This window comes from Perognathus longimembris, chromosome 1 (genome assembly GCF_023159225.1).
Source record: "Perognathus longimembris pacificus isolate PPM17 chromosome 1, ASM2315922v1, whole genome shotgun sequence".
In the NCBI taxonomy this organism is placed as follows: Eukaryota; Metazoa; Chordata; class Mammalia; order Rodentia; family Heteromyidae; genus Perognathus; species Perognathus longimembris.
In genome coordinates this window covers 69,767,497-69,795,138 of record NC_063161.1, presented here as the reverse complement: position 1 = coordinate 69,795,138, position 27,642 = coordinate 69,767,497, and the positions used below count along the sequence as shown (strand labels likewise).

General features: G+C 48.0%; 2 protein-coding genes across 5 annotated transcripts in view; one reads left to right on the top strand and one right to left on the bottom strand.

The window, feature by feature from the left end:
- Positions 1-1,635, top strand: part of LOC125367229 (cytochrome P450 3A25-like) — a 33,957-nt gene extending 32,322 nt beyond the window's left edge. For both annotated transcript variants that reach the window (XM_048367842.1, XM_048367834.1), the window contains one exon: positions 1,244-1,635. In XM_048367842.1, the coding sequence (XP_048223799.1) occupies positions 1,244-1,327 (84 nt within the window). In that variant the 3' untranslated portion in view covers positions 1,328-1,635. The remainder of the gene's footprint in view (positions 1-1,243) is intronic.
- A 10,529-nt stretch (positions 1,636-12,164) lies between these two features.
- Positions 12,165-26,923, bottom strand: Zscan25 (zinc finger and SCAN domain containing 25). 3 transcript variants are annotated; one of them, XM_048367822.1, is made up of 6 exons: positions 26,457-26,923; positions 21,159-21,567; positions 19,874-20,075; positions 19,289-19,380; positions 17,489-17,612; positions 12,165-14,765 (listed from the first exon to the last, which is right to left on the bottom strand). In XM_048367822.1, the coding sequence occupies exons 2-6, from the start codon at positions 21,543-21,545 to the stop codon at positions 13,939-13,941; spliced, it is 1,632 nt and encodes a 543-aa protein (XP_048223779.1). In that variant the 5' UTR covers positions 21,546-21,567; positions 26,457-26,923; the 3' UTR covers positions 12,165-13,938. The 3 variants fall into 3 exon arrangements, with proteins under 3 accessions (XP_048223779.1, XP_048223788.1, XP_048223784.1); XM_048367831.1 differs by having other exon boundaries at positions 19,289-19,359; XM_048367827.1 differs by having other exon boundaries at positions 26,617-26,923.
- Positions 26,924-27,642: the final 719 nt, after the last annotated feature.

Sequence of the window (27,642 nt, the reverse complement as noted above, 5' to 3'; positions counted from 1 at the left end):
CAGGTTGATGCCCACAGACTCCGCGCCTCAGCTGCGAGGGGGGGGCGTGTGTTCGGGCCCAGTGAGCCTGTGACTGCTGTTCAAAAACTCCACGAGGACCAGGCGCCTCAGGTGGGGCTTCCAATGCCCACCGGTCCCTGGGCCCCTGTTGGGGAGGGGACGGGGCCGGTGCGGCCGGGCTCAGGCTCCTCTGCTGCCTTGGCGCTGCTCTGCCCCCACTAGCTCCCGTGTCCTCCCAGAGTCTGCAAGGACCCCTTGCCGCCTGACTTGTGGCTGGCTCCTTTGTTCCCTTGGGGTAGGGAAGGGGAGGGAGGGAGCTCTAGCCTCCTTGCAGGCCTTGGGTCTCTGCTAGAGCTGGTCTCCCATGGGCGGGGGGGGGGGGGGGGGCCGTAATGGGGAACTTACTGGTCCCAGATTGTGTGAGCGTCCCACGCCACCATGGACTCCTCGGGGCTGTGATGCTGGGGTACAGCAATCAGTCATTTGGTGGTGGTAGCCCCGGCTCTCCCTGTCTGCACCGCCCAGTTCCCCTGCTGCCTACGTCCAATCCCAGCCGTTCGGTCCCGCAGCTCCAGTGTCTCTGTCAGTCTGCATTCAGTTCTGGGGTCCATGGAGCTCCTGCTGTCTGGACTCTGTGCTCCAGGCCTGATTTTTCAGCACTTGGTTTGCTGGCGCCGGGTCCCCTTTCCCAGCCTGGCCCTATTCAGGCCAGCGTCGGCAGGTGGGGGAGGGGTACCCTGGAGATTTTCTGGCTTGCTGCAGGCTACAGGCTCCTCTTTCTTTGTTCTTTTTCGTTTCCTGAGTGTCTCTGTTGCTTCTGGTTGTTGGGTTTGCTGGATTCTTTTTTTTTGGCCAGTCCTGGGCCTTGGACTCAGGGCCTGAGCACTGTCCCTGGCTTCTTCCCGCTCAAGGCTAGCACTCTGCCACTTGAGCCACAGCACCCCTTCTGGCCGTTTTCCATATATGTGGTGCTGGGGAATCAAACCGTGAGCTTCATGTATAAGAGGCAAGCACTCTTGCCACTAGGCCATATTCCCAGCCCGTTTGCTGGATTCTTGATGGGGTGTTGGGTGCTGGAGTTCCCAGCTCACTATTCAGTTGGAGCGAGTTAGGGTGCCTCCCTACTGTGGCGGTGCCATCTTCCTTCCTCTCCATTACATTCTTATGTAGATGTTTTCCCTAATCTCAGTGGTTGTTGGTAGTTCACTCATTGTTTCTCTACATGTTTGTTCAACCACTGCAGATTCCTCTTGTATTAAGCAAGAAACCATTTCTTCAACCAGAAACTCCCATTGTTCTAAATGTTATTCTGAGAGATGGACCATAAATGGAACATGAATTTCTTTCAAGAGTACTGCTATGTTCTTCAGGAATGCCAGAGACTTTAGCTTACTGTGTGAGTAAAATAATGATGAAGGTATGCTGATTGAACTGCTTTTGATGGATGCTCAGGAGTTCAGTAACTCATTAAGCCTGCTCAGTGTTTGCTATAGTGTAGAACATTATTTATTTCATAATGTGAAGGAAACAACTACTTTGTTGCCAGATAAGTAGATTCAGCACCTCTGGATCATCCAGGATTATGTTTCTACTTTCATCAACTCCTTTCAACTTAAAATGAACATTTCTCTATAATTTTATCAATGATTTTTTAAGGAAAATGGGAAGTCTTGTGGTAACTATAGTAGTGAGACATGTCACATGTTTTCTTTGTAATAATTCTATAATAAATGTTAAATTGAGAAAATAAAATCTCTCTTTGGTTATATATGTTATGGTTTATGTATGTTTATGGTTTATGTATATTAAGAAGGAGGGTATGAGGCTGGGATTATGTCTTAGTGGTAGAGTAGTGCTTGCCTAGCATGCATGAAGCCCTGGGTTCAATTTCTCAATACCACATGATTAGAAAAAGCCAAAAGTGGCACTGTGGTTCAAGTGGTTGAGTGCTAGCCTTGAGTAAAAGCAGCTCAAGGACAGTGCCCAGGCCATGAGTTCCATCCCAGGACTGGAAAGAGAGGGAGAGAGAGAGAGAGAGAGAGAGAGAGAGAGAGAGAGAGAGAGAGAGAGAGAGAGAGGCCAAGCACTATGCACTGTGTCTCACACCCAGAGTCCTAGCTACTCAGGAGGCTAAGATCTGAAGATTGAGATTTGAAGCCAGCCCAGGCAGGAAAGTCCCTAGGACATGCTTATCTCTAATCAACCACTCAAAAGCCTGAAGCTCAAAGTGGTAGAGCTCTATTCTTGCAAAAAAGAGCTCACCCCCAGGACCAACAAAACAGGAAAAAAAATAGGAAGTATAGAGAGAAGGTGGGTACTTAAATTTAGCTAGGATTAGGAATGAGCTTTCCTTGTTCTCTGCTGTAAGGAGCTAATTTTCTTTACATATGGCCCCAGGAGCATGTACTGCAACAGAGGCATATTTTGAATGAGAAAAAATCTGTTCACCTTTTTATCTTTTGAGAGTTACAGTGCACTAATCAAGTGATAAATTCAGTCTTTTGGATCAAATTACAAAGGGAAAGGCTGCTGACTCCACTAACTTGTATTCACATTATTTTTCCACAAAGCTGCTGCCATCAGTGAACAGATCACCACCATCTACAACTATAATAAGTTAGATGGTCAGGTAAATCCAACATGCTGGCATACACAGTTCTCAAGAACTCAACAATTATGAGGCAAAGGTTCATCCTCTTGAGCCCAGAGTAGGCTCAAAAGGTTTAAAGCAAATACAATTATTAATCTAAAATTTAGGCTGGCCAATAGAATGGCCTGATAGTTTTCATTCTACCAGCAGTCAGCCAATAGCCTCTTCTGTTCTGGCAGTATCACAACCTGATGTGACACATACACCACAATGGGCTGCCTCAGTGTAAACTCTTCAGCCTCTTAGAATGAGCCACTATATCAGCAATGGTCTATAAACAGGGAGAAATATCTTGCAGTGTATTTAAGTTGTTTTGAGAAGTGGCAGGAATCTGAGAATTGCCCTAAATCTGTAGGATGACCCCAGGACCAGATTTTGCTTTTATGCACATAGAATTTAAATTCCTTTTGTAAAGCAGGCCATCTTAGAGCCGGTACTGTGGTATTGTTTCTCTCAATTGCCTTGATAACTTCATATGACTCTGCTATTAGTTCAATGTATACAATTTTTTTATGTAGGGACTTGGAATGTGGCTTCGTGGTACAGTGCTTGCCTAGCATGCATAAAGCCCTGGGTTATTCCTCAGCACCACATATACAGAAAAGGCTAGAGGTGGCTAGCTGTGGCTCAAGTGGTAGAGTGCTAGCTTTGAACAAAAGAAGCCAGGGACAGTGCTCAGGTCCTAAGTCCAAGCCCCAGGTCTGGCAAAAAAAATTAATTGTATAGTTTGGGATTTTTGTGTAAGATTAAATTTTCTTATGTGCTATGTGACAAACAGTAAAGCAGCTGTTTGCAGCTGGAAGTTTTTAGGCAGTTCCTTAGCATAACTTCTCTTGTCTACTCTTTGGCTTATTTGATTTGTGAACCACATTGCTGATGAGTACTGTTGTTACAATTTTTATGTTTTTTCTTACCATATATTAGTTGTACAAGGGGGTTTCATTGTGATTTCTGATATATGTATGCAATTAACTTACTCATGCTGCTGTCATGAGGACCATTTAGGCAGTTGTGAAAGAACTTGAAAAAACATGAGATGCTATTGGTTAATTTATCCAGACAGATGGAAGCTCTTTGTGATGGTACACTCCTGTAATTCCAGCAACTAACATCCTGAGCCAGGACAGTACCAAGCTCCAGGCCTCCCTGGGTTACCTAAAAAAGCCAGCAACAGTGGCTTGCACATGTAATCCTAGCCACTCAGGAAGTTGAAATCTGAGGATCAGGGCTTGAAGCCAGCCTAGGCAGAAAAATCCATGAGACTAACTCCAAGTAATCACCAAAAAATGGACTCTTCACCTGTCTTGTGTAACTGTAACCCCTCTGTACATCACCTTTATAATAACAATTTTAAAAACATGTTTTAGAAAAGAACACTTAAGAGTAGGGTGTCCAATTAAATATACACTGATCTAAGTAAAAACATAAAAATAAAAAGCCGGAAATGGAAATATGGCTCAAAAGGTGGAGTGCTAGCCTTAAGGAAAAAAGCTCAGGGATGGATCCCAAGCTGAATTCAAGCCCAAGGACCATAACCACCACCCCCCAAAAAAAAAAATAAGGAGAAAGAAAAACAAAACACCTGGATTATCATGAGATCTTCCCATCACTGCTCAGTTATTCAAAAGACCTAATCCACCACGCTGTCCTGCCACGCGATCCCACCCCGTGCCCTCAGCGAGTGGCAGCTCCCCGTCTCCTGCCACTGGACACACCCCACCCCAGGCTTCACCTGTTCCCAACTCACCCTTCGTGGGGCAGAGGCCGCTGGAATACGAGCTAGACGCCACACGGGTGGCCTCCAGGCTCTGCCCTGAGGGGGAAAGCTGCCTGCCACCAGCCTCCTGTGTACGGCGGCCTGGAGGGGAGGACCAGCGAGGGGTCTCTGAAGAGAGGAGGGGGAGACACTGCACAAGGAAGCTCGGGGCTCTGGGCTTTTCCTCAGCAAAGGCAGCCGAGCTACCTGAAGGCCGTTGCAGGAAGAAAAGCAGTGGCAGACGTAAGAGGGGAGAGCCCCTGAGGCGGGAGCAGAGGAGGAGCTGAGAGAAAAAGGCGGGAGGAAACTCCGGGGCAGAGCAAGGTGGCACACGAGAGGCCATTGGTTGCAATGCTTCGGGGCAGGCTTAAGTGGTCATCCTTCCTGTGTGCGGTCGTCTCGGACCCAGAAGTGCGAGGTCTGGGTGGGCTTGGCAGTGCGAATGTGGGAATGCCGGGAGCCAAAATAGCTGTCCAGATGTAACATAAAGAAAAAACTATAAAACTTAACTGATAAGGAAATCTGGCACTGTTTGTCATGCTCTAACAATAAGACACTATAAGACTTAGCTGGTAAGAATGTTTGATGCTTTTACAACCTTGCCTGTTCAGCCTAACATCTTGTCTAGCTTTAATTAACAACCTTGTGAACTTTACCCAGTCCCTGTCCTGAGAAAGAGCATCCCATGGTTCTGTAACCTAGCAACCTAATGACCCTGTCTATGTGAGTTACCCTTTGCTGATTACTATATAAGCTGCCCTGCGAAAATAAAGTTTGAGACCTTAATCAGAATCCTGTCTTGGTCTCCCTCCTTGTGTCAGGTTTGTCTCTCATTCAGGTCAATTCCCCCTCGGGCTCCTGTTGACGAAACCCCGAGGGCCGGGGCATGGGAATGTCCCTGCACCCCTCCCTACTTCACCTCCCACCCCCAGGGGTCCACCTAGCACCCGGCACTGGGCGCCGTATCTAGCAGTCTGTACTGGGCCATTTCTGGACGTGAGCCATCTCCTCCCTCAACTCAGACCATCGAGTCATGGCCCTCACTCCCCGCTCCGGCTGCACACGAGGCCCTTGCGCTTCCCGCCTGTGTGCTTTGGGCTGCTATAGGAAGTCATGGAGGAGATTATGCCAGCCTGTGCTGTGATGGGGACCTTGGTAAGGTGCCAGAGGGCATCTGAGGTGTTGGCACACCTCAAATGGGCAGCCAGGGAGGGAAGGCAATGTGTGAATCACCATGCAAAGCCACTCCCGGCACTAGCGGTGTGCGGGCAGCAGAGCTTGGGGGTGGGGTTGGGGTGGAGGGCTAAGCCCAGGCAGGATTGCAGGACCATAGAGCAGCGGGCATCAAGTAAGCCAGCGTAGTGACACCCATGAGTGGCCTGGAGTTGGGATCCCTCTGCCCATGAGATTTCCTGACTTGAGGACCAAATCCTTTCTGCCCAGGACAAGGGAGTGTAAGAAAGGCCTCACAACTGTCACCCTGCCTCCCAGAGGCCTTCCACAGCTATTTGCCAGCTTCAAATCTGCTCTTGCACCCGAGAAAGCCAACTGGAGCCAACTAGAGGGCTGTTGACCTTTTAATCAGGGAGCTTCTCTGCGGTCTTCAAGGTGCCTCCACCCTTTTAAGGATTGGACTTGGGTTGCTCTCCAGCACTGCTAGGAAGAGTGTCCTCCCAGTGGGGAATTTAAAACTCTACCACCAGGCTGATCACCAGTAGTTGTCTTCCTACAGTGGAAGGCTGTCCTCTACAAGATGTGTGTGAAGTTACTGCAGACCCTATGAGAAGAAATGGCCACAGGGCCGTCATTACAGTCACAGCTCGGAGATGTACAGGTGGGTGATGAGTTCCTTATTCCTGAAGCCTCACTTTAAAAGCGTATTTTCAAAGAGTAAAGCAAAATGTCTAAAGCATACATTCATTGAGTGTTCTAGTGTCATTCCTAGTGATTTTGTTGTGGTCACGGATATTCTGATACACACTTGGCTTTATCTTATTTTATGGTCCTTGATGACACACAGGAGATTTTATTGATTATATAAGCCAGGGGTGAAGAATATCTGGGTCACCAGCCATATAAAGCCATGAAATCATTTGTACACAAAGTTGTAATAACCAGTGTTTCCACCTTTAGCTGAGCCTCCGTGGATTTTTCTCACTCAGGTTATAACAATGGGAGAGAATATCTATGCTTCTTGTTGGCCTTCTGCCTTTGTTGATAATTTTGTATGGCCAATGTATGTATTCTTTTATAAATACCCAAATGGCCTTCTGCAGAAATAGTTTCATCCCTGAAAAGGAGGCCAATTGGAGGAATTAGCTATAGCTGATGTAGTTTTATTCCTGTATTCTCTTGGTCCTCAGGTCTTTCTTTGTGTCAGTTCCCAGCTGCTTTTCTTACTATGACTGTTACAACCTGAGAGGCACAACTAAAGGTGGGAAGGGGGTTTTATTTACAAAGGAGCTTTTATTTACGACCTAAAACTCAGAACCAGAATAGCCTCCACCTCCAAATGCTGGCCTGGGACTACCTTGTCCTGGGATAATTACCCAGAACCCAGACCAGCCCTGGCCTGCAAACCTCCACTCCTGAACCTCCAGCAGCCTCAACCTCCAAACCTTCAGAGGAGTGAGCTTCTTTCTATTCCTCCTTCCTGCAGGCCTCCCCACAGGCCTTAGGCCTCTCTGCAGGCCTTAGGCATCAGGCCTCTCCACCACCCATGTTCCTCTCTCCCTCTCCTCCTCCTTTCCTCATCTGGCAGGCAGCATATATATACACCTAGCCCTCCTTCCAGCAGCCAGGCCCACTTAGAAATGCCACTGTGGCAGTTAAGCCAGCATGGGGCGGGACTTTGTAGGCTGCCCACTCCTGACGCTTCAGCAGCCTAATGCCACACCCCCTCCTGCGGGTCTGTGGCAGTTACACTGGCACGGGGCAGGACTTTCTGCCCCACTAGTTATTGTAATAACCCGCGGGGGCAGGGAAATCCCGTCCCTGCACTGTGTCACTGCCAAGGATGTTGGAGGGGGCATGGCATTAGGCTGCTCAGAAGTAAGGGAGGGGCAGCCTAGGAAGTCCCACCCCCCAGACAACCACTGTGGCACTCCAGATTGGTCTGGCAATTGGAGGGGGGCGGGGCTTGAGAGTCCCGAGTGTATATATAGGATGCCTTCCTGGAGAGAAAGGAGGAGGAAAGAAGAGAAAGAAAGGGGAGGAGGGAGAAGAGCAGAAGGTGAATGAAGCAGAGCAGAGCTGAACCAGATCGGCCGGAGGAGCTGAGCGGGGAGCCAAACCAGGCTGGCAGGAGGAGCAGGACAGAGCCAACCGGAGCCTGAGGCCTGAGGGAGAGTTTGAAGCCTGAGGCCTGAGGAGGAGTCTGAGGCCTGCAGAGAAGCCTAAAGCCTGTGAGGATGCTTGAGGCTTAAAGCCTGAGGAGAGGTGAGGCCTGCAGGAAGGACACTTGCTCCTCTGGAGATTTGGAGGCTGACGTGGTTGGAGATTAAGGTGTGGAGGTTCAGAGTTCAGGTCAGGACAGGTCTCAGGTCTGGGTTCTGGGTAGCTAGCCCAGGACAAGGTAGTAGAAGGCTAGCATTTGGAGATGGAAGGCTGCTCTGGTTCTGGGTTTTAGGTTGTAAATAAAATCCCTTTGTAAATAAAACCCCTTCCCACCTTAAGTTGTGCCTTGATGGATTATTCTCTCTCAGAATACAGTTGTTACATGGCTCCTTTGAATAATTTGATGTCTGTCTGATATTGTGAGAACCAGTGGGAAGTCCCGCCCTGCACTGACATCACTGCCATGAGGGCCAGGGCCACTGAAAGGGGTGGGTCGTCAAGGAGCAGTTGAGGCGGTTGGGCAGTAGGCAGCTTGGGGGCAGAACATCAGAGCCTTTGGAGCTGGGAACACCCTGTACATAGGCTGTGTGTTTTGAGGGGGGGGGGGGGCGCTGAAGTGGGCAGGAAGTTTGCTCTAAAGGACACTGACGTGTGCCCCAGAGCTGCAGGGAGCCCTGGGGGACTGCTGGGAGCAGCCAGAATCACCACCTGGGAGCTGCATCCCAGGCCTTCCAGGAAAAGCAGCAGAAAGCAGGAGAGAGGAAGGCCACTTGGAGGTTTGGGGATTGAGGCTGCTGGGTTCACCAGCCAGTAAATAAAATTGCTTTGTCCCCTTTAATCATGCCTCCATGGATTTTCTCACCCCAAGGTCATTACAATATTTTGACACAACGCGTCAAATTAGTTATTCTTTGTACTTAGAGTAACTTTTGCTATTTGGGGTCTTCTGTGCCTCTATAAGAATTTTTGGATTGTGTTCTCTAATTCTGTGAGAAACGATAGAGGGTTTGTTTTTTTGGCCAGTCCTGGGGCTTGGACTCAGGGCCTGAGCACTGTCCCTGGCTTCTTTTTGCTCAAGGCTAGCACTCTGCCACTTGAGCCACAGCACCACTTCTGGCCGTTTTCTGTATATGTGGTGCTGGGGAATTGAACCCAGGGCCTCATGTATACAAAGCAAGCACTCTTGCCACTAGGCCATATCCCTAGCCCCGATAGAGGTTTTTCGATAGGTTGTTTTTAAAATTGTTTTAGGAGCTATTGTAAGTGGAATTAGTTCCCTATTTCTCAGTTTCTCAGCCTGTTTTGTTTTCTTTTTGTTTGTTTGGTTGGTTGGTTTTGCTTGTCCTGCGCTTTTAATCAGGGTCTGGGTGCTCAGCCTGAGCCTTTTTATGCTTAAGGCTAGCACTCTACCACTTAAGCCACAGCTCCACTTCTGACTTTTTTGGTGGTTAATTGGATGTAAAGAGTCTCACTGTCTTTCCTGTCTGGGCTGTTTTCAAACCAGAATCTTTAGATATTAGCTACTCAGGAGGTTGAGATCTGAGGATTGCGATTAGAAGCCAGGCCTGGCAGGAAAGTCTATGAGACTCTTAGCTCCAGTTAACCACCAGAAAACTGGAAGTGGACCGGTGGCTCAAAATGATGGAGCACTACCTTTTAGCAAAACTCAGGGACAGCACCCAGGCCCTAAGTTCAAGTCCCATGACAAAAAAAAAAAAAAAGTGACCTTTTTGAAAATTGATTTTGTATCTTGCTACCTTTTCAAAGGCATTTATCAGTTCTAGTAGTTTTTTATACTGTCAAGTGTAGGATTATGTCATGTTGCAAACCGCTGGAACCACCTTGTCCCACTGCAATTGGGAGCAAGGCAATGATGGAAACCAGACCATGGAACCGGTTTTGAGGTACCAAGGGAGTCTGTGCCTCACTCCAGCAACAGACCTTCAAGGTCCCATGAACAGAGCCTTTATTGATCATTAAACAGGGGAGTACATGCAGAATGCAAGGTAGCAGTCTCTTAGAAGTTACCGACCCCAGACTGGGGGGAGCAATCCTAGGATTGGTGATTTCCTATAAACAGGAGATGAAGAGGAGCAGCAAACACAATTTGAATAGGCCCCTGTCTGGCTGGCTCCAAGGTCTGGGGAAGTTTGGATGCTGATTAGCTCTCACCTAGGGTGGAATCTGTGGTCTTTGTAATGCTAGGAGCAATAGACCTCTCTCAGGCCACTTTCAGCCTTCTAAGAGTCAGAGAATGGCCTTCCAATTCACTTTGGCAGATCTCATGGCTCATCACTTATGGGTTCCCATGTCTTCAGGAAACAAGATTTTATTTCATTTTTAACTACTTGAATCACTTTTCTTTCTCCTGCCTTATTGCTCTGGCTAGGAATTATAAAACTTTGTTAAGAATGGGGAGACTAGATATCCTTGTCTCCCATTCCTGACTTTAGAGGAAATGATTTCATGTTTCCCCACTTAATACCATGTATAGATTTATCATATACAGCCCTTTCTAAATTTAGGTACATCCTATTCCTACCTTCTTCAGAGCTGTTATCAGTAAAGGATGTAGAATTTTGTTAAAGGCCTCTTGTGCATCATCTGAGATGTGTTTTTCCTTCTGATGCATTACATTGATTTACATATAATTCATTTTTTATATCCTTGTCTGGTTTTGGATTGAGGGTAACACTTGCTTTATAGTTTGGCAGCATTCCTTTCTGTTTCATCGAAGATATTTTTGTTAGTTTCTCTTTGAAGGGTTGAAGGGATGGTGGAATTCAGCTATATATCCATTTGACTCAGGGCTTTTCTTTGTTGAAAGACACACTCTTTTGATGTCATTACTTGTTATAGCTGTTTCGGTGGTTTATATTGTCTTGGTTCAGAGGGTCAGCTTTATCTAAAAATCCATTTCTTGGGCTGGGAATGTGACCTAGTGGTAGAGTACTTGCCTAGCATACACGAAACCCTGAGTTCGATACCTCAGCACCATATAAACAGAAAAAGCCAGAAAGTGGCTCTGTGGCTCAAGAGGTAGAGTGCTAGCCTTGAGCAAAAAGAAGCCAGGGATAGTTCTCAGACCCAGAGTTCAAGACCCAGGACTGGCCAAAAAAAAAAAAAAAAAAAAAAAAATCCATTTCTTCTAGATTTTCTAGCTTGAGTATAGACTTTTCAAGTATACCCTAATTATCCTTTGGGTTTCTTTGGTAGCCTTTGACATTCCCTTTTTCATCTAATTTTATTGATTTCATTTTCTCCTTTCTTGGTCAAATTAGCTAGGGATTAATCTTATTCCTTCAAAAAAAAAAAAACCTTTTTATTTCATATTTTATTTGTATAGTGTTTTGGTCTCCAATCCATTAGTTTCTGCCCAAATTTTACTATTTGTCTGTATACTAGTGTCACATTACATTTGTTACTTTCTGTAAGTATAATAACATAAGACTGTTTGAGTCCTTACTATTTTTGTGATGTAGGCATTTGTGGCTATGAATTTTCTCTCATCATGACACTGTCTTTGCTATGTCCCAAAGATTCCGATGTTTTCATTTGCATTAGTTTCCACGAACTTTTTTACTTTTCCTCTTATTTCTTCAATGATTCACTTGTCTCTCTCAACAGAGGCTTTTTGATCTCCACGTGTTTTAATATTTCCTGTAGGATCTTTTACTATTGAGCTCCAGTTTAATTCCATTATGATCTGACATGCTATGTTCAATTGACAGGTTGAATTGAAACCCTTTGCTACAACTCTTTAAAGATAAAAAAAAAGTGTTCCATTTTCTTGTATTTTTCTCATACTTGCTATACTCATAGGATATGGTCTGTTTTACAGAAATTTCCATGGCTTGCTGAAGCAGAGTATGTATTGTGCTGCCAGAGGGAAAAACACTCTGTACATGTTTGTAAATTCCATTTGACCAATGGTACCATTTAATTCTGAGGATCTTTGTGATGTTTTTGCTTGATGACCTGTCTGTTGGTGAGTGGGTAGACATATACTTAAATGCTTAGACACCTGATGAACTTAATCTAAGTAATTGTACAATTCTACATTTCCACCAGCAGAATGAGTTCTAGGCACTCCACATTCTCATACTTAAGCCATTCCCGTAGATGTGTGTTGGTAAATTTTCATTTGATGGGAAAAGTCCCTTTCGGTGGATGATTTGTATTCAGACAATAGGCCAAGTGGGCAGGAAAGCAAGGCCAAGTGTCAAGTGTCTCTCAGATTCCAAATGTCTCTGGAGAGATCGCAGCTGGCTACATAATGTATCACCAAATCAGATTTTTTTTAAAAATTGTCGGACATAGGGCTTGAACTCTGAGCCAGAGCACTGTCCCTGAGCAATTTAGCTCAAGGCTATTGCTCTACCACTTGAGCCACAGCACCACTTCTGATTTTCTGGTGGTTAATTGGAGATAAAAGACTCATGGATTTTCCTGCCCAGGCTGGCTTTGAACAGCCATCCTCAGATCTCAGCCTCCTGAGTAGCTAGGATTACAGGTATGGGCCACCAACCAGCATCCAGGTCAAATCAAAATTTTAACTTAGTAGCTGGGATGTAGCTCAGTGACATCATGCTTGCCTAGCAGGTGCAATACTCCAGGTTTGATCCCCAGTACATTTTTTTTTTTTTTTACTCAGGTAAACACACAGACCATTGACAGCTATAGCCCCTAACAGCTATGGGAAACAGATCTCCTAAGTCCACACTGAATGCCAGTTGGCCCCACATCAGAAACTTACCACTGGATCTGGCTGGCAGGGGGCCATCAGCCTTACCTAAGCATCTGAGAAGTGGGGGACATAGAAGGAAGGGCACAGATATTGTATAGGGACCTAGGTATGGCCTAGGAGGAGCAGTAACTCCTTGGGTGGATGTCTCAGGTAAGCAGATAGCACTCCTGCCTTGATGGGTGCCACCTCACCCACAGCTGATGAACCAGGAGCCCCACTGGCTCCATGAAAATGAAACTCTCATAGTTGCCTAAAAGAAACAAGTGCTGAAATCTTGTGTTCCAAAAGTGGCCTCTGCCTAAGGACATACCACAGCTCACAATTACAACAGTACACAACTGGCCAAAGACAAATTTACTGAGCAGCCAGTGTGGGAACACACGGCATACATTATACAGCATTCACACTAGTTATGTAGTTCCTGGAATCCTAACAGCAAGAAAACACTTTGGTAATAGTGGAATAAAAAAGTTCACAGAGTTACAAATACACAGACTTTCATTTGTAAAGAAACACATTGTTTTTAATACCTACAAACATTTTCTTGAATCAGCACACGTGCCAAGCAGGTACTACCTCGTCACCCCTCCAGTCATCCAGGACCCCTAGGACTTGGGCGACAGGGGCCTAGAAATATGGAGGACAGTTCATCGACAAGAGGTAGGTAGAGAATGCAATTCAGCAGAGGTGGAAGGGACCAAGAACACCTGCCCAGGCCCAGAAGACTCCCAGGAGTACCCACGGTTGCTGAGGATCAAACACATTTCCCAAGTAAACTTGAGTCAGAGATGTTTTCTCCCAGTGTTATTCCCCAAGCCACCAGAAGTTACTGGCACATGGCAGGGCCTCAGTAAATAGGAACAAATCAAGGAACACAGAAAAAAGCATTTTATAGACGGAAGTGCCATCTAATATACAGCATTAATACTAGTTCATCTTCCAGATTCTAGGCAGATCTCTGAATTTTTTAAAAAAATACTCTCATGTTTATTCAGTGAGTGATAGCAAAATATTAATTTCCTAATAGCTGTTGTTACAGTGCAGGGAAAATGGGAATGGGGAAATGTTACAGAGCGCAGAATGTTACAGCCAGAGACAGGAGGCAAGAAGAAAATAAGCTAGTTTCAAGGAGGAACAGTCAAGAGGCTGGCAGAATAGGCCTGTGACAGGGCATGGCACACCATGCCTGGAGCACAGGAGGTGTTCAATAAATATTTGTGAAAGGGGAGGGAGGGGGTCTGAGCTGATGATCTTTGAGCAGCACTGGGCTCTGGGGAAAATGAGCACCAGGCTGCTGACCACGTGACAGAGGGCACTGGTGCTGCCGAGGAATGCCAAAGTGCCCTAGAGCTGCCCTGCATGCCAAGGGAAGCACTCGGTCAGTGGAAAGGATAGGCTGGAGGGCCTGCGTGACCCTCCCCACACCCCCCAGCCAGTCAGGCGGGGATCTCACTGTACTGGGGGCTCCTGGCGATGCTGGGTCTTCTGGTGCCGGTTGAGGATGGACCTCTGGTTGAAGCTGCGCCCACAGGCTGGGCAGTGGTAGGGCTTCTCCCCGGTGTGGATCCTCTGGTGGCGGACCAGGCGCTCGCCCTTGCTGAAGCGCTTCCCGCACACCTGGCAGCCATAAGGCTTCTCACCGGTGTGGGCCCGCCTGTGCACGGCCAGGTTGGCATTCCTGCTGAAGCTCTTGCCACACTCACAGGTGTAGGGCTTCTCGCCGGTGTGTGTCCTGCGGTGCACCTGTAGGTGCTGTCGGCGGCTGAAGCTCTTCCAGCAGTCAGCACACTTGTAGGGCTTCTCACCCGTGTGGCTCCGCTGGTGCACCTCAAGGTGGTGCCTCTGGCTGAAAGTCTTCCAGCATTCGCTGCACACGTAGGGCCGCTTCCCCAGGTGGGTGCGCTGGTGCTTGGTGAGGTACTCCCGCAAAGTGAAGCCCTTCCCACACTCCATGCAGCCAAAGGCCTTCTCCTCCTCATGGGTCCGCTGGTGGCGGACCAAGTTGGAGCTCCGACTGAAGCCTTTCCCACACTCAGGACACTGGAAAGGCTTCCATGAGCTGTGGATGTGGGATGTGTCAGGCAAGGGGATGCCATGCTGGGGGACCGGAAGCCCAGGCAGGTCACCTGCAGGGCCCCCAGGCTCCTGCTCACAGGCTCGTCCCGGGCCAGGCCCCTGGACGGCAGCTTCTGCAAACCTCTCAGAAGCCAGTCCACTGAACGTCCCTTTCAGGTCCTCCTCATGGGGTTTTGCATCCTTGTCCTTGCTCCCTGCACCTACAGGGCAAAGGTCAATACTGATGCTGTGATCACAAGGAACTACTGCCCACAGGGATCCAAGAACTGTTTCTCCACCCCTACACCCAGATACACCCAGACCTTCCCCTCTTCCCTGCCAGATTCTAATAGCCAACAGCTGTAATGCTTGCTGCTGCACCTTCAGCCCTGCAAAATCCAACACATTCCTCTGAGAGCCTCAGGACTGGCTCTCCATGACATCTTCTGCACTGGGTACTCAGCCCTCGTTCTGCATTTAGTCATCTGCTTCCTGTGGCAAACACTAACCATATGGGCTCATATGGTTCTCCTATCCTCTTGCTCAGCTCCTACCCTCACACTGCTCCCTCTGCCTAACCCAGGTATCTGTCACTCATCCTGGCTTCCTAGGAGCCTAACAGGGGTTGCCTGCAGGAGGATGACAGTCAGCACTGGCAGAATGAATGAGACTGGTCTGTCCCCTCTGCTGACACAGATGTCAAGCCTGAAATGACCTGAATGTCATCACACCCCAACCTCATCTTTTTGCCCTCATTCTGATCCCTCTACAACTCTAAGGAGACAACTGTGTACACAGAACTAGGGAATGAAGAATACCAGAGAGGATAAGCCAGGCACTGATAGCTGACACCTGTAATCCTAGCTAATCACGAGGCTGAGATCTAAGGATCGTGGTTGAAAGTCAGCTCGGGCAGCAAAATCCGGGAGACTCATCTCCAATTAACCACCAAAAAAGCCAGCAGTGGAGCTGTGGCTCAAGTGGTAGAGCACTAACCCTGAGCACAAAAGCTCAGGGACAGCACCCAGGCCCCAAGATCAAGTGCCAGGACTGGCACCAAAAAAGAAAAAAACAAGGCAGAAAATGACAGTGGCACTTAACCCTTCAGGTAAGACCAGGACCACACAGAAAGAACTGGGAGCCAGGTGCTGGTGGCTCACACCTGTAATCCTAACTACTCAAGAGACCAAGATCTAAGCATTGAGATTCAAAGCTAGTCTAGGCAGTACAAAGTTATCACTTCTGATTCATTCTTCATAAACTTTTCATGAAAGCACATGACAACATAAATGCACAACTCCAAGAATTTCCACATTGAGCACAACCTTGTAAACAGCTCTGCTTCAAGCTGCATGTCCACCTGAGCCTCTCAAGCCTGGAAATGCCTATCTGGTAAGGGTGGACAGGAACCCAAAGGATCTGAGAACCCACCAAGCATGTCCCCAGACTTGGACGCATGGACCACAAGCACTGGGGAGCATCACAGGGCCCCTGTTTGATGCAGTTATTCTGAGGGCTTTCTTCCATGTCATTAGCCATTGTGGCAACCCCAGGGTTCCATGTAAAACATGCCTGCCCTGGCAGGATAGCCTGGCCTAGACCCATGTCTCCGAATCCCTCAACACCCAGGGCTCTACCCAGTTCCAAAGGCCACCTCCATATACACTTGCCCTTCACATCAACTATCAGACCCTGGAGGCAAGCATGCTTCCCCTTAAGATTAAGTCTTACTATGCAGCCCAGCCTGGCTTCAGTCCACCACATGGCACCACCATGCCTGGCTCAGGAGCAACCCATTTTTCTTATCTGTACTGGGGACAGAACTGGTTTGAACTCAGAACCTTGCACTTGCTAGGCAGGTGCACTACGTGAGCTACACCTCCAGCAGCACTTTTATTTCTAACTCTTCACAAACCAGTAGAGCTCTGCCATAGAGTAAAGTGCCAGGTTAATCTTCATAGGTGAATAAATGTCAATTGGCCCATAAAAGAATCAATAATATTTATGCAACTAATAAAAAATATCTGACACCACTGTGTTTTGACACGTGTCCCCTTTCATCCTCACAAAGCATGAGGCCACGCCTGTGCACAGGCCATTTCACAACTGGGAAGGCTGAGTCTTGGGCATCCAGGGAGATGCCCAGGGTGGTAGTTAGGAGGTGGTGGCCACAGGGCATCTCCTTATCCTGAGAGATACAAGAATCCTCACTCGTCCCTCAAGTATAGGAAGGTGAGCAAAAGCCAGGAGCTGCCATCAATAGACAACTTTCCAAGTTGTAAGAGGAAATGAGGACTGGTGGGGAAAGAGACAGCCACTCCCAGCCATGTGTCCTTTCTCTTCCCCATCCTCACTGAACCCAAGATTGTCCAGTCCTCAGGACTGGCAGTCTTCCATGCTACCCTGGGTCTCTTCTGCTCCTATCATATGTGTGGTGGCTGTGCCCTCCCAGGTCATACCTGGCCACCAGCAAGACTGCTGCCTCTATGACATGGGCCCACCCTCTCTCATTTTAACCCCTATTGCACATCCACACTTGCATGTGTGTGCATACACACATACACACACTCATGGTCCAGCCCCACCTTCTTCCTGCCCCAACACAAAGCTACATACAGCACAGGGTCTGCACAGAGAATGCCACTACCAACTGAACAAACAAGATCCGAAGCCCCCTTCATTGTTTACATTGCATTCAACCCTCCCTACCTTTTAATCAAGGACACAGAGCAGACATATGCAGTTCCTAATGACCAACCTGACATGTGCAGCCACAATAACAGCTTTGTATTTTCCTGCTCTCCGACACAGGAGCACAGGCAGCCAGTGCCTTCCATCCCCAGCCCATCCTCTTCCCTTGGGGGTCATGGAAACCCTGTCCCTTGCACATAACACCAGGACAAGACAAGACCCATGACATGTAGGTTCCCAACTCTGGTCTTACCTGGAGGGCCCCCGCAGTCCTGTGGTTCCACATACTCCCCAAAGCAATCGATCTGGGCTGGGGTTACATGCCTCCACTCCTCTTCAGGGAAGACCAGGGCCATGTCTTTAAATGGTCCCAACCCCTGAAACAGCAAAATATTGCTATAAATGAAAGGTGCCTACAGTTGGCATGGTGGTGCAGCCTTGTAATCACCACTACTTGGAAGGTAAAGAAAGAATTGCAAGCTCAAGGTCAGCCCAAGCTATACAATGACACCTGTGTCAATAAAATACAGCTGGGTGCCAATGGTTCATGCCTGTAACCTAGCTACTTGGGAGGCTGAGATGTGAGGATTGCAGCTTGAAGCCAGTCTGGGGAGGAAAGCCATGAGACTATTACCTCCAATTAGCCAGCAAAAAGACACAGGCGGAGCTGTGGCTTGAGTGGTAGAGCACCATCCCTGAGCCAAAAAAAAACTCTCAGGGACACAACCCAGGCCCTAAGTTCAAGTCCCAGGACTGGCACACACTAAAACAAGACTGAGATTAAAAAAAAAAACATAAGGTTGGGGTGTGGCTTAAGTGGCAGAGCACTTGCTTAACATTCAAGAGTCCCCAAGGAGGAACACACCAGAAGGACTCAGCAGAGCTAGGCAGATGCCCTGGAGAAAAACCACCCACCTCCCAACAGCTTAAGGGAGTGCTCAGCTGGTTCAGCTTGGGCATCCCACCCTCATACTTTAGAGCCCTGAGCTGCTGTCTCAGGTATAATGCTCTGTTGCTGTGTGAAAAGTCAAGTGGACTGGAGGACATAGTATATGGTATATATCCTAAGAATATTTTAAATACATAAATACAATTTTCCTTAAAAAAGAATGAGGCCATGTTAACAGAATTGTATTAACAATTGTGCCATTCACTGCAGCATGAGGAAGCACTAGGGTGAAGGGAAGCTCTGAGCACAGGGAGAACTGCCCACGCCCTTCCGCATGCCCTAAAAACCACATCCTCAGAAATCAATGGGGAATAGCACAGGCATCAAATCTCTCCACAGGCAGCTCTCACTGGGTCCAATGTGCACCTTTATTTCTGCCAAATAACTCCTTTTCCTCATCAAAGAACACTGGTTGGCCTCAAATTCATGATTCTCCTGCCTCAGCTTCTGGAGAAGCTGAAAATACAAGCATGTAACACCATACTTCTTTTTAAAGAATTTTTTAATACTTGCCCCCCTCAAAAAAGGCACCTCTGGAAACCCTATAAAAGAGATTCAAACTGGCAGGAGGCTCTGTGTGTACCTCACAAACACTGACCTATGTGAGGCAGATTCCTGTATTCATAAGACCCCAATTCCTGAGAGACAAGTGTGAGCCAGAGACACTGCTCAGCACCCGGATCCCCCACTCAGAGCCCAGCACCATAAAGGGAATCTATCTCCAAACAAGCGGTCCTCTGGACCCACCCACAGGCTTCTCTCAGTAGCATCTTCCCTCTCAGACAGAGTAACAGTCATGGTCAGTCTGGAACTTCAGCCAGGTATGATGTGCACACCTATAACTCAGGTACTCAGGTGGCTGAGGCACACAGAATACAAAGTCCAGACCAACCTAGGTTACATAGCGAGACCCTGTGTCAAAATTTTCTTTTTTTAATCTGGGGCTTTGGGTCCAAGCATAGGGACCGTGATGGAGTGCGAAAATAACATGGTGGAGCCATCACAGCTAGGGGGGGCAGTGACTGGCTCCACAGATGACACAAAACATCCAAGAAAGAAAACCCCAGTCCAAGCAGTACCAAAAGGGGAGGAAGCCATGCTCACCTGGGATCCTGCTGTAAGGAACCCAGCTGCCATATCTTGTTCTCTGGCGCTCACTGTGGGGAGAGATGGACCTGGTGGGAGGATAGGCAGTGCTGAGCAGAGATGGAAAAGATGAGAAGGATTAGCACTGCTGTCAGTCAGCCCATTCTAAAAGGCACCACCCACTCAACACACACCAGTTCAGGAACATGCAGGCCCCAGCAGGACCCACACCTGGGGGCAGGGGCCGGGGGCAGGAAATCCTAGCCCTATCACTTCAGGGCCAGGTCAAACTCTAGGCACACTCAAGGACAACTCTCTTTGAGAGTCAGAAAGCAAAGTCACACATGGGTGTGCTTTGCTGTCAGATGCACAGTTCCTAGTGTTTTCTAGAAGAGACGTGAGGGAAGGGAAAAGGAACACTAACTTCACCCATCCCCTCCAGACACCATGTGGTCAGTTTGGTTTACTAAGTGGCTGTGAATTTAGATTCACACGTTGCAGGTAACTCACTTTACCTCTGTTGGGCTTCTAAAGTACAAGGTGGGAGGCTGGCCACAAAGCATGGTTTTCCAGGCTGCTCAGTCCTCACCATCTGTGTCTTACCTTGTTCCGGGAAGGCCTGCGCCCGGTCCCCACGATGCTGACTCAGCTGTTCCTCGGCGCTTTGGTCTAGGCCTTGAACACCTTCTGCATGGGGCATCCCCCACTCAGGCTTAACCTCCACTGGCCCCAGATGGACCCCTGGCTCCCAAGAGCCTTGGCCAAGGGCTGTCTCTTGCTGTTCTCCCTGCACATGACATGGAACCTGAGGACAGTCCCCAACACCAATGAGAATCAGGCTTGTCAAGGCTATTAAGAAAGAAATTGGGGCATCAGGGTGGGGCTTAGGCCTATAATCCTAGCTACCCAGTAGGCTAAGATCTGAGGATCAAGGTTTGAAGCCAGCCTAAGCAAGAAAGTCTGTGAGACTCTTATCTCTAACTACTGACCCAAAAGCCAGAAGTAGACTGTGGGTCAAGTGATAGAGCACTAGCCTGAGCAAAAAAGCTCATGGACAGTACCTAAACCCTGAGTTCAAGCCCCAGGACTGGCACAAAAGAGAAAAAAAACAACAACAACAACAGAAAGGAGTTGAAACCTACTAAGAAAACCAAAGAACTGACTCGACAGCTTCGGAGAGGGAGCTTTTCCCAGGGCAGCAGAAAGCATTGGGGAAAAAAAAGCTCAACTCCCTTTATGGAACCCTGAACAACTTGCATCTGTCCAGGCCAATTGACAAGGGTCCCTCTGCTGCCTTCAGAGGCAGAATTCCTGCCAGAATTCCCACACACCACATCACAGAAAGCCCAAAACTGGTCCATGAAGGACTGCACCACACCCACAGTGAGAAGAAAACAATTCCCTAAGCTGACAAAGCCGAAATTCCAAAGAAAAGAGAAGGCCACACCTACAGTCTACAGTGGGTCAGTGAGAAAGAGCCGCTCTACAAAGAGTGAGGACAACCTGGAGGGAGAGGGCTCCTGGGAGACAAGAGACCCCAGCAGTGTGGCAGGTGTGGGACTTGTCAGAAAACTGTGCTGCAGTGACCAAACCAGAGGCCAGAAACAGCACTTGGTAACTTCCTCGTACCAGCAGAAGAGCACTACAGCTCTACAGAGAGTACAGCTATGACCCCCTGCACTGTCACCCCAAGAAGGGCTGGGTCTGTGGGGGATCTTGAGAACAATCACATCTGCCTTGGCCCTGAGAACAGCAGCCCTTCTACACACCAGCAGTTTCCCTGGGAATGGCTCTCCTTGCGGAGACTCCTGCCTCATCTACTTCCTCTAAGCTCTCCACTCTTTAGGCCCCACGCCAACCAAGACCTGGAGGCCCTCTTCTCACCCACCGCCTTGGCCTCCAGCGCACTCTCTGTCAAGTCCTCCACCATGGCCACCAGTGCCTTGCCACTCTCCAGGCTGTGCTCCCGAATCCAGGTGTAGAACTCCCGGGGCAGGATGGTCAGGAACTGCTCCAGCACCAGCAGCTCCAGGATCTGTTCCTTGGTGTGCAGCTCCGGCCTGAGCCACCTTCGACAGAGCTCCTGGAGCTCCCTGAGGGCTTCTTGGGGACCAGCTGCCTCCTGGTAGCGAAACTGGCGAAACCTCAACCGAAAGGTCTCAGGACTAGAGTCTTCCCTTGCCCTGCCCCAGGGCAGCTCCTTCTCCAGCTTCACCACAGGAACCCCCATGTGCTGCTGAGGCTCTTCTGCCATCCCTGGGCGCTCTTTAAGCATCTTCACTCTCTCTCACAGAAGACTGAGAACAGAGGAACAAAGGAGCCTTTGAGAACACAAGCTGTGTGATAGCCAGGCCATCCCAGTCCTGGGGCAATGGCAACAAATACTCTACCAAGGAACAAGCTAGTGGCAGAAATTGAGTGTACATCCCAAAACTCCGCCCGTTAAGCTCAGGATCCGCTCAACACACAGAAAAAAGAAAAAAAAATGTGGCCAGGCACTGGTGGATCATGCTTGTAATCCTAGCTACTCAGAAGGCTGATGATCACAGGTAAGAAAGTCTATGAGATTCATTTTTCCCCCCAGTCCTGGCGCTTGAACTCACAGACTGAGCACTGTCCCTGGCTTCTTTTTGCTCAAGACTAGCACTCTACCTCTTGAGCCACAGCACCACTTCCGGCTTTTGCTGTTTATGTGGTGTTGAGGAATTGAACCCAGGGTTTCATGCATGTTAGGCAAGCACTCTACCACTAAGCCACATTCCCAGCCCCATCTATGAGATTCTTATCTGCAATTAACCACCAAAAAATCTGTGGAGCTATGGCTCAAGTGGCAGAGTGCTAGCCTTAAGTAAAAGAGCTCAGGGACAGCCCCAGGACCAGCATAAAGAGGGAGGGAGGGAGGGAGCAAGGGAGGGAGGGAGGGAGGGAGGGAGGGAGGGAGGGAGGGAGGGAGGGAGGGAATCAAAGAGAGGTGGCGCCAGTAGCTTAGTGGCTTATGCCTGTAATCCTAGCTACTCCGGAGGCTAAGACCTAAGGACCTCAGTTCAATGCCAGTCTGGGCAAAAAAGTCACTGTGAGACTGTTAGCTCCAATATACTACTCAAAAAAGCCAGAAGTAGGGTTGGGAATGTGGCTTACTGGCAGAATGCTTGTCTAGCATGCATGAAGCCCAGGATTCAATTCCTCAGCACCACACAAACAAAAAAAGCCAGAAGTGGTACTGTGGCTCAAATGGTAGAGTGCTAGCCTTCAGCACAAGGAGGCTCAGGGACAGCCCAACAACAGACAAAAGAGAGAGAGAAAGAGAGAAGGGGAGGAGAGAGGGGGGAAGGGAAGGCAAGGGAATAAGATTTAGCTTATACCCACAAACAGCTCAGGACCTCATTGGGAACATAACCTTACAATTGGGAAAGAATATAAAAGGTTTACTAATTAGGTTACTCACCAGGGATAGCTCTTCCAATATTAAAGAAGCATATGCTTTCTTCATTTAGCACACACACACACACCATGTACCACATAATAGAGCACATGTAATGATGGTGGTCAACAAAGGGGGCTAGGAGCCAGGTGCTCCTGGCTCACACCTATAATCCTAGCTGCTCAAGAGGCTGAAATCTGAGGATTCTGGTTTGAAGCCAGTTCAGGCAGGAAAGTCTTACCTTCAATTAACCAGCAAGAAGTTGGAAGTGGAGCATAACACCAGCCTTGGGAGGGGGAGGGGGTGGAAACCTCAGTGCCAGACAGAATTCAAACCCCAGGACAGGCACAAGAAAGGTGAGGCAGGTTGGGTAGCCAGCTTGCCAAGCATAGGCAAGGCCCTGGGTTCCATCTTCAGCAATAGGGTTAAAAAACATGAAAATGGAGCTGAAAATTTTTCGTATTATCTAATAACATCATGGCCATGGAAATATATAACATGGACCCAACACATGACATGTTTGTGCTGACACTGGAGTAACAAACCTCCTGCACTGCCTGTTGTAGTTATGTACTACCCACAATATTCAATAATGAAAATAAAGGACTATGATGTAACAAATGACTGTTGCTGTCTCATATGTTTACTATACTGTATTATGGTCTTTAAATTGTTTTTTGGTATTAGTACAGTCCTTCTAATAACTAAAAAAAAAAAAATACAACCTGTAATAAGCATTCTCTGCAGGCAGCAGCCTGTGTGTCCAATATTTATTGTGTATCTTGATTGTATCACAAGGCCACATCAAATAATTGACCCACAGCATCAAGGTTTGTGTACATACAGTGCATAATGTTCAAAGAACAATGCATTTTTCAGGATGGATTCCCATCATGGGTGGATGGATAGATGGATGGATAGATAGATCACTCCCTGACATACAGAAGATAGAAGAACGACAGACAAGACACCCTCTTAACACTCATATTAAAGCTGTACACACACACAGACAAATCAAATGAAAGCAAATACATAAAAATTGCAACTGGGAGCCAGGTGCTGGTGCTTGTTCCTATAATTCTAGCTACTTAGGAGGCTGAGATCTGAGGATCAAGTTCGAAGCCAACCTGAGCAAGAAAGCTTGTGAGACTCATACCTCCAACTAACCACCAAAAAAGGCAGAAGTGGAGCTGTGGCTCAAGTGGTAGAGCCTTGAGCAAAAAAGCTCAAGGATAGTGCCCAGGCCCTGTGTTCAAGCTCCAGGACAGGCCCCAAAAAACTGCAACTGGGGAAAAGTTCTATAAAGAAATAAGTTGGGGGGCGGGGCGCGGCGGGGGATGACAAAGGACTTGGAGAAGGCTTTTCTAAAGACAAGATCTTAGGAATGAAAATGAGCCAGTCATTCAAAACATCTCAAAAGCCTTGAGACTAGAAATTGCCATGCATGTTCAAGGGTAAGCCAAAATCCAATGTGGCTTCAGCAGAATAGCTCAGGAGCATAGCTGCACAAGAACAGATGGCTGAACTAGGCAAAACTCAAATTACCGAGGACGTGGGCCACGGAGGGAACTAAAGATTCAGGGAGGATGCCTGAGGTCCTGGTTCAAGCCTCAGCACTGTAAAACAAAACCAAAGAATTATGGGCTTTATTCTTACTTCTCAGCTTAGTGGGAAGTACATATTTTACAAAGTCATAGATGCCTGTGCGTTGACTGAAAACAGATTAGAGGAGACACAAAGGCAAGTGGTACCTTCAGTGATCCAAGCAAGTGACAGGAGTTGACAGGGTGGAGGCAAAGAATCAGATAAAATGAAGACATATTTTGTAGGTAAAACCAACTAACTAGGTTGTGGACTGGGATGTGATGGTACACTTGGTCTAATGCACCTTCCTTCCAAATGCATAGTGTAGATAAGAATCATGGGAAACTAAAATAAGAGAAAGATTGGAGGGATGTGGGAGGATGATGGAAGGGGTAACATTGATCAAGATGCATTATATCCAAAAATTGCTTTGTTGAATGTACAACTATATAATGTTTTAATAAATAAATAAATGAATAAAGGGCTGTGAATGTGGCCTAATGGTAGAGTGCTTGCCTAGCATGCATGAAGCCCTGGGTTCAATTCCTCAGCACCACATATACAGAAAAAGCCAGAAGTGGCATTATGGCTCAAGTAGTAGAGTGCTAGCCTTGAGCAAAAAGAAGCCAGAGACAGTGCTCAGGCCCTGAGTGCAAGCCCCAGGGCCTGAAATTAATTAATTCATTCATTAAAATAAAAAAGAGAGATTGGCTGAGACTGGAATCCCCAGAGGCTGAGACAGGAGAACTGAACATTTTAATCCAAAAAATATAAATTAAGGGTCTGGGAATATGGCCTAGTGGTAGAGTGCTTGCCTCACATACATGAAGCCCTGGGTTCGATTCCTCAGTACCATATATTAGAAAAAGCCAGAAGTGGTGCTGTGGCTCAAGTGGTAGAGTGCTAGCCTTGAACAAGCCAGAGACAGTGCTCAGGTGGAGTCCAAGCCCCAGGACTGGCACGCACGCTCTCTCGCTCTCTCTCTCTCTGTATGTATGTAGGTATGTATACGTATATACATATACGTATACATATATTTTTTTTTAAGCTTGGTGTGGGTGCATGCCTGTAATCCTATCTGCTCAGGAGGCTGGAATCTAAAGATTCTGGTTTGAAACCAGGCCAGACAGGAAAGACAGTGAGACTCTTTATCTCCAATTAACCACCAAAAAGTCAGAAGTGGAGCTATGGCTTAAGTGGTAGTCAGCTTTTTGTGAAAAAGCTAAGGGGGAGTGTCTAGCTCCTGAGTTCAAGGCCTAGTACAGAAATAAAAAATAAGCAAGCAAGCAGAAGATCAACATAAGCATCTAGTAGATAGGAGGATGAGTACTTCTTACCTCCCTGCAAGACTTCCGCTAGGAAACAGACCTGAACTCCAAATGATGTGCAGAGAAAAGAACAGGAGGCACACCCAGGCTTCTAAATACTCTGACATTTGTGTATTTATCTATCCTCCTTCTCAAATTTTGGTTAGGTTTGTTTGGTTGGTTGGTTTTTGTTTTGTTTTGGTGCCAGTACTGAGGTTTGAACTCAGGGCCTCACCCGTCTTCTTGTTCACCGCTGGTGTTCTACCACTTGGTGGAGCAGTTTGCTGGCTATTTTGGAATGGTGGACTTTTCTGCCCGGCTGTCTCTGAACTCGATCTTCCAGATCTCAGCCTCCTGACTAACCAAGATAATAGGCTGTTGGTTGGGCTTTTTGTTTGTGTGGTTTGGGTTTTTTTGTTTGTTTGTTTGTTTGAGACAAGGTCCTAGCTATGTATCTCAGAATGCCCTCCAACTCCCGATCTTCCTACCTGGGCTTAGAGTGCTGAGACTGCAGGCATTAACTACCAGGCCCAGCCTTCACGCTGAATTTACATTTTACCTACAGTATGCAGTTTCTCTGCTGTGTCGGGGTTTATTCTTCTGATTTTATAGCTATTGCACTAGTTCCCTCCACTGGTGCAAGTATAGCACTTGGCGTGTATTTATCGAGGTCTCCTTCCACCTTTCCTCCAGGTTTGGCACTAGACAAGTAGGAGACTCTGCGTGGCTATTCTTTAAATAGCCGTCCTAGGTCCTGTTCTAAATCTGCGCTTGCACTTTTCAAAGAGATCCCCCTGAGTTCAAGATCTCCCCGGGTTCGAGCCCACCTTGCGTTAGGCCAAACAGGCCCTGACGAGACCAGCCATGCTCCTACCTGAGTTATCGCGATGCGACGCGATGCGGTACGTCGAGACCCGGCCCGTAGGGCCACGGTGTCGCAGCGACACCACAGCCGGCCTTGCTGCCCGTCTGTCGCCACCCTCGGCCGCCCGCCGCCGCCCGGAACCCCGGTCCCCTCCCACGAGGACCCACACCTGAGCCGACCTCTCCTGAACGTTCCGCGAACCGGAAGTGGGTGGCGGAGGCTGCCAGACAGGTGCGCGGGGAAAGATAGGCCACTTCCGTTTCCTCTCTAGGACGTTGGGAGGTTTCGGAGATGCGTCTCGATGGTCGTGAGTCACCGCCAGGCCCCGCCCCCCAGGCGGTGGCCGACCCGCCGGTTCCGTGTGCGGGCTCAGGCCCGTCTCCGCGGTGCCTTGGCACCTGCTTTCCTTCTCTAGAAGGGGTTCAGTGTGTCGCGCGGGTCTGTTTCGCGCTACGGGTGCTTTATGAGAAGGTTGGAGAGAGGGAGGGCTGGAGAGAGGGAGCACCGGGCAAATATGGGGCTGGCCAACTAGGAGCCTGGAGCATAGGGGTAGAGAACTAGGGAGTGGATGGCCTTGGAGCAATGGGTGTGTGCTGTAATCTGGGAAGGTTTCCTGGTGGAGCAAGAAAGTTGAAGTATGAAACCAAAAGTGTCAGGAATTGATGCTATTTCCACATCAACACAGCCACTACAATGCATGACTGCACAAGTATACAGTTTAAAAGTGGGAAGAAATCCTCACTCCTCCCACCCCCACGCCCACTGTCCCTCCTGTAATCCTAGCTGTTCAGAAGGCTAAAACCCAGAAGATTGAAGTTCCAACCAGCACGGGTAGAAAATTCCTCAAGACTCCATCTGAAAATAACCAGCAAAAAAAGGGCTGGAAGAATGACTCAAATGTTACAGCAAGCTGAGTGAGCATATGATCCTGAGTTCAAATCTCAGTACCAACAAAAATAATCTTAACTACTTGAAAAAAATTTCTGAGGGAATGGATCTGTACATTATCTTTTTTCCCCGTGTGTCAGTCCTGGAGCTTGAACTTGGGACTGTCCTTGAGCATTTTTGATTAAGGCTAGCACTCTACTGCTTGAGCCACAGCTCCAATTCTGGTATTTTTATTAGTGGTTAATTGAACTTGAGAGTCTTATGGACTTTTCTGAATGGGCTGGCTTGGAACTACAGTCCTTAGATC